Genomic DNA, 7,298 nt, shown 5'->3' with positions numbered 1-7,298 from the left:
CTTCCAGGCTCCAAAAGCTGCATGCTGGTATTTGCCGTTTTAGTTGGTTAGCACTATTTTCTTTTTATGATACATTTACATTGATCATTGTAAATTAAAGGGAAATTACAAGATGGGGACTCCAGCTGACATACCAGTGTACTGGAATCCTTGTGACAAACATGGCACAGAAGCTGAATTTCACTTAGGAACTCTGTTGGTGGATTCAGAAATCAACCCAGAATGTATCAAATATAAACCAGAAACAATGAGCAGAAAATGGATATCAAAGGGTTGTACTTACAAAATTACACAGAGCTCTGAGGTCTGGGTTGACTTAAAGACAACATTACTTTCACTTTTCAATGTTCATGAAAATATGTTTTGTATATATTGTACATAACAGGAATATATTTGCTGCACATTGCTGATAATCCAAAGCAAGAAAAGCACACAACAAGCAAGTTACATCAAGTTGTCCTTTGCGCTGCCTTTGACTGTACAATATTAAAGAATGAAGAGATCACAATGAATGCCATGCATCCATGCCAACTACACCAGAACATAAAATAGGAAAATATTCACCATGTGCTAATAAAACTTTTGGTTGGTTTATGCAAAAGCTTTATTTGCATTTTGATGCATGATTTTCAACATGCATGGATAAATATGCAGAAGATTTGGGAAGTTAGAACTATAAATATTTTAAATGATTTAGGGCCCATTAACACCTGTCCGCTCTGTGTTGCTGCATTTACTTTATGTTGTGCGTTAATGTGTGTTGTGTTAAGACACATTTATTTTGAGGTTGCCAAAACACCAAAGCAGACAAAAAAAAAGTACATGTAGTATTTTTCTTGTAACGACAACTCACGGTAGTGTGTTACAGTGTACTTGTGGTGCCTTTCAGAATGAATGACATTGCAATGCACCAATACACATCATGTGTGTTACTGTATGCAGTAGCGTGAATCCAGCTTTAGGCCTCCTTTACGCGAACGTGTTCGTTCTGATCAGCACGGAGCAAATGTCACTCTTGTGACATCCTTGTCCATTCAGTTTTTTCCTCCATCGTGTGATGGAGTTTTAAAAAAAACAAAAAAGACTGAGCTAAACGGATCCATGTTAAATTCATGGGGAGTTGGATGTAAGCGGAGATGCGTCTGTTGATATCAGATTACCTCTGATATGTCACGAACAGGTCAGGACCTAGATGGACTCAGGGGTAATCTGATGTATAAAGAAGCACGTCTGTTTAGATCCAGCTGCCCATAGGGTAACATCGGGCTTCCAATGCGATCCGCCTGAAAAACCTGACAGGTGGACTGGATCTGACGTCAATGCCTGCATTCCGATCCGATTGGGGGAAAAAAATAGTGCATGCAACATTTTTTCTGATCGGACCAGAACGCAGGCATTGATGTGCCACGCGTTCTGGTGCGAGCGATCGCCCTGAGGCCGGGGAGAGTGGCTGCGGTGCCATTGATTTTGATGCACTACCACGCCCCCTCCCCCCCCCCAGAACGCAGTGAGCCGGCAATGATGCGATCCAGCGCGTTCCAGCACCGAATCGTGCCGGAACGCACTGGGACTGGTGTGAACTAGCCCTAAAGTTGCACATTATAATATTTTCTAAACCAAAGTGTTCCTCTGTCTTGGGAACCAATAGAAGAAAGCAGCCATCATTTCTGGTCTAACATTGCAGCACACACAAAATTTTAGCCCTTATAGCAAAGTTATATTGATGTCAAAGATCACCTTCTCTTTTCAGCTATGGGTAAGAATTAGACATGTGCACTGCCAAAAAATTCGTTTCGTTTTAAATTCGGATTTGTGTTATTTCGTTTTTCAGGATTCGGGTGTGAAAGTCAATTCGGATTCGGAATTCGGTTTCGGACGAAATTCGGTAGCGTTAGTACGAACGTTCGGTTCGTTTTCTGTTCTTATTCGTTTCGTTCGCAGCAAAAGTGACATTTGAGGGGGAAAAAATATTTTTCTTCTTCTCTAATGTCACTTTGCTCCAACGAACGAAACGAATAAGAACAGAAAACGAAACGAACGTTCGTACGAACGCTACCGAATTTCGGAAATGGAAATTCGGATTCGTTTGCATTCGTTATGTCTGTAATTCGGAATTCGGATACATCCGAATGTCCGAAAATTCGTCCGAATTTCGATTCGGAACGAAACGAATTGCACATGTCTAGTAAGAATACAAACCGTTTTATGAATGTTTAAAGTAGCGCTTTTTCTGCCGGAAAAACGAAACCCACTAAAAAAAAAGAAAAATGGCCACTATTCGGTTGATAATTTTTCATCCAGTTCAATTTGTAAATCAATGAACAAGTGTGAATAATGTATCAACCACACATATAAAATCCCATCATGACAAAACATATAAATCGTAAATGAATATTAAAATATATATGTGTTATAAAACATTCCACAATCCATAAAGTTTTTTGTTGTGATTTAAAGTTCGTATTTAAAAAGCCGTGATGCCCTGGATCATTAATCCCACAGGGTCTGTGGAAACGAATCAGTATTAGTGACGAGCTACCGTGAAAAAAATGTTGATAGTCAGTGAACTGTGTTCGTAAAAAATATATAATAAAAAAAAATCTATAATAAAAAAGAAGTAAGTTCCGTAGACTTATGTTGGGGATACGGGTCGGTGCCACAGATATCCCCTCAAAGAGTGCACTCACCGTTAGGTAGTGGCTGTGGTAAGCAGCCGGAAGCGCTTAGATACAGGTTTCTGCAGCCGCAGCATCCATCCACTATCTCGCTCCGGTCTGTGGTTGGTGGGTGATGTATCTCCACGTTCATAGAAGAAAAAAGCCTTTCATTTCATAGTTTTTTTCAACAAGGGGGCTTTATTTAAAATTGTAAAAGCCAAAAAACAGCGAACATTCGGCAGAGGAAAAAACAGCAAGCGGAGTCTTGTATTGTATTTGTATCCGAGTCTTGTATTCGGTATAGCGTGTAAATAGGCAATATGGAGATACATCACCCACCAACCACAGACCGGAGCGAGATAGTGGATGGATGCTGTGGCTGCAGAAACCTGTATCTAAGCGCTTCCGGCTGCTTACCACAGCCACTACCTAACGGTGAGTGCACTCTTTGAGGGGATATCTGTGGCACCGACCCGTATCCCCAACATAAGTCTACGGAACTTACTTCTTTTTTATTATATATTTTTTACGAACACATTTCACTGACTTGCAACATTTTTGTCATGGTAGCTCGTCACTAATACTGATTCGTTTCCACAGACCCTGTGGGATTAATGATCCAGGGCATCACCGCTTTTTAAATACGAACTTTAAATCACAACAAAAAACTTTATGGATTGTGGAATGTTTTATAACACATATATATTTTAATATTCATTTACGATTTATATGTTTTGTCATGATGGGATTTTATATGTATGGTTGATACATTATTCACACTTGTTCATTGTATAATTCACGATTTAATCACAGTTCATTTTAACACCTACACATTGATTATTGTCGGCGAGGCCTATTCCCAAATTTCATAGCATTTGACTTGAAGGTCAGTTTTGCTGCAGCCCCCAAATTATTTATTTTAGCACTTATACTTACATTTTTGCACTTCACGGATCCAGCGCAGAATCACCATAATAATATCAATTTGTAAATCAACTTTTGTTGAGTGCCTTCAAGGCCACCCACACCTTGAATCTGAGCTGATTCAGAGCCATGTTCGGCCAGCTAAACCCTAAAGAGACATTATAATATTAATACCAACAGCACTAATGAGATCATAAACAGATCCGACATGTATGATGCCAATGATTGGGAATGCTTTCAAATGCTTAATTCCTTGTATCTGGAAGGTGATCAGAGTTCCCCTGAAAATGCTTGGCTGAATGTTTAGCACACACATTTCTGACCAAAATCTACCTTTCGTCCCATAATTCAAAACAGACCTTAGCCCTCATTCACACTAAGCATTTTGTAGCGCCTTTTCTGCCGGGAAAAAAAAAACCACTAAAAAAAGAAAAATGCGCAAAGAAAACCGCCATTCATTTCTATGGCCATGTTCACAGTGGAGAGTTTTGTCACTTGTAACAAAACGCCCATCGCCTGAAGAAAGTACACAAGCTTTTTGGCAGATTCTGAGCCTCTTGGCCCCATGTACTTCAATTGTTCAAAAACTCGCGTTTGCTGCATTTGTCTACTCACATCAATATGTTCTGATCTGCTCGCAAAAACGTGCTGTATGTATGCATGTTTTACGCGTGTAAAAGTGTGCCGAAAAAATTCAAAAGTGTGGTACACAAAACGTGTTCAAAATGCGCATTATCCTATGTGGCTCAGGTGTGAACGAGGGCTAAATGTTTCATCCATTATTGCCTGTGCTACTTGGGCTGCATACTAAATGTGTATGCAGTGCAACTCATTCAGCTTAGTACAATCTTTCAGGAAATTTTTTGCTGACATACTCCGTGCTGATCATCCTCAAGTTAAAGACCATGGACATGTGAAAAACGCTTTGAAAAATATTTTTGGTGCATTCTAAAACAAAGTAACGTAAATTATACCACAAAAAATAAATGAATGAAGCAGCAAATGGAGACAGTGGACTATAACTTTATTGAATGGCCTAATGTGCATTTTCAAAAAAAGAAAACAAAATGATATGGGCCTAGGAGTAAGACTTTTTTCTCTTAATAAAAAAGGCTTTAAAATGCAAGTGACCTAAAAACAAAAGCAATACAATTAGTGCTCTAAAAGGTTAAAAAAAAAAAAAAAGGTTTAGAATATCACTAACTATATATATTGACCTTCTTTAACATAAAAAACTAGTTCCTTCATGAGCCAACAATAGCTCGCTTTACAGAATTACATTTCTTCAAGTATTTCAATTTATTGACAGCACAGTCTTGTCTTTCTTCTTTTGTGATCTACTAATCCCTTTTTGTTCCGGATATCCACAATAGATCCTAATGCACAGTGACAATAGCTAATAATGATGAACAGAACGTGCAGAACTTGTGTGAACTGATTGCAAAGTAATCCACTATGCCAACAGGTAACCATACCATTGGCCAATGCAGCTGTCAATCATATATATTGTATATCGCCATTATTCTTACAATACCCTACAATAGTGCTGGCAGCCATTTTGTGGGCTGAAAAAAATACTGGTAATTTTCAGGAAGGAATTGAGTGACAAGCAGATCAGTTCACAAAATGGCTCCCTTAACTGGTTAGATGTCAGATACTCCAAGTTCTTTTTACCAGATTTTATTGAAATACATGACCTGAAATGATATTGTGAAATTCCGGTCACATTTTATCACTTTTGTTGTTAATTAGCCTTCTATAGTTGCAATGCTAAATTTTTAAGACCTTACATTAAGGGTATTAATTTATTGCATCATTGAACAGTAACAAAGGAAATATCTTAATGTACCCAAGGATACATCACACCTGCTTGGGCTAAATTTCCTTTTACATTAAATAAAAACCTTGATCAGTCCAAAACTTTAATATGTAATACTAAAACTATTTTTGCATTCTATCCTGCAAGAGTCTATTCAAGTCAGTGCATACAGTACCCCACCTGCCCCATTAATTTAATGTACAGTATTATAATGACCATTATCTACAATATTACAGCAACATCAGTAAGTCACCACTTTCATTTGGCGAAAAAAATGTAATTGCAATATGCTCCTTATCTACAGATTTATACAAAGTTCCACTTCTCATCTAGGCACAATGATGATTTGTCAGTACGAGCTAAAAGGAAATAAGTGAGAGGTGGAATTCAAAGGAAGTCCGTGCCCCGCAAGATGACCGTTGAATGCAGGGGTTCACAATAGAAGCACAGCTAATGATCAGCTCTTAAAACCAGTCATAAGATGTTTGGCTGTTCCTCATCGTAAGCTTGTCTGTTTTGGTAACTTGGCTCCCATTAGGATGCCTGGTGCCAGTGTCGATGGTGCTTTCATCTGCATACTAGATCCTACCATTGTTGGGAAGCTCCGATTCCTACGAATTCCACCTATAGCACTTGCAACAGGAGGGTAATTCAAAGGCAGACCTTCTGGTATAAGGCCACCAGGAACATATGCTTGCACTGGTCCCTCTGCGCCACATATGATAGGCCTGTGGCTGTCGCCTGCAGCAGATGCTTGTGATGGTCCTGAGACTTTGGCAATTCCAAATTTTTTCACTTTGTCCACCAGATTAAGATTGGAGACAGAGACATCAGTTTGACATTCACTGCTTCTTATGTTCTTTTTCTCCCTCACCTCCTTCAGGATGGAGCTGGCAGGCTTAGAAGCCAGGAAGTTATCATAAGGTGGGCTAGTGCATTTAAAGTCTACGGAAGGAGGAGAAGAGCTTGGTGTCTGCATAGGCGAGTTTGGAGGCGTGGAAGGTATAACAGCCATTTTTGGAAGAGATTGGTTCATAAAAGGATCCTTTCCAGCCCTGTCCCAACTTTGGGGGTTGTACACAGATGCTGAAATGCCATGCTCTTTGAGTAGCCTCACCAGTCCTAGAGATGTGCTCATAGTGGTTGTTGATTCTCTCAGGTTAGTAAAAGACTCGGCCAAGCTCAAACGTCGAGGTGTGCAAGGTGTGCTTGCTGGCGTTGATTTAAGATTGCTGAAGATGCCAGAAGCTGGAGTGGGTGTTGTATTAAGGCTGCAGAACACAATAAAACGATTAACTCTTACAATGCAATGCAAATAAAAAAACTTGAGAAAGGAGAACAAAAATGAAAGATTCTACCAAACAAATGCTCAAAATGCAGAAAAAAAATCTGCCCCACTCCCCTGCCGTACTTACCTTTGGCCAAACACTCCTTTCCCTCCACTTGTCCCGGTGTACTACCTGTACTCCGTACAACGCAGTGGCACCCTGCGCACTGTATTTTAAATTTTGCTTGCAAATGGCAAGCACTCATTGGTCAACACTGTCATATGACCGTGCAGACCAACAAGAAGTGCTTCTTGCTAAGAAGGACTTCAATCTAAGAATAAAATGAAGGTTGCTATGCTTCAAAAACCCGAATAAAATACTTCCAAAATTGCTGTTACTTCTCCGATCACCTTTTAATGTCTTGATCACTCCTAACCCCATCTCAACCATGGTTTTAGGATTTCTCTACTGCAGCTTCCATTTGCTGGAATCCTCTTTCGATACCTCTAAAGCTCGCCTCCACCTTTGAACTCTTTACTATAACTTCTACTTTAAAACTGCCTATCCACCTTCATCTCTACACTAATCTTATCAGTCAACTCCCATCAACTCAAATGACTGCTATCACTT

The 7,298-nt window shown here is 39.5% G+C and overlaps 1 protein-coding gene across 4 annotated transcripts in view; it reads right to left on the bottom strand.

Moving 5' to 3' along the window:
• Positions 1–4,759: 4,759 nt before the first annotated feature.
• The window catches only part of TRAK1 (trafficking kinesin protein 1), a 78,725-nt gene continuing 76,186 nt past the window's right edge, over positions 4,760–7,298 (bottom strand). For all 4 annotated transcript variants that reach the window (XM_018561074.1, XM_018561073.1, XM_018561075.1 and 1 more), the window contains exon 15: positions 4,760–6,671. In XM_018561074.1, the coding sequence (XP_018416576.1) occupies positions 5,897–6,671 (775 nt within the window). In that variant the 3' untranslated portion in view covers positions 4,760–5,896. The remainder of the gene's footprint in view (positions 6,672–7,298) is intronic.

Source organism: Nanorana parkeri, unplaced genomic scaffold (genome assembly GCF_000935625.1).
Source record: "Nanorana parkeri isolate BGI_ZX_2015 unplaced genomic scaffold, ASM93562v1 scaffold498, whole genome shotgun sequence".
NCBI lineage: Eukaryota > Metazoa > Chordata > Amphibia > Anura > Dicroglossidae > Nanorana > Nanorana parkeri.
The sequence above is the reverse complement of the archived record's forward strand: the minus strand, read 5'-3'. Positions and strand labels throughout refer to the sequence as shown.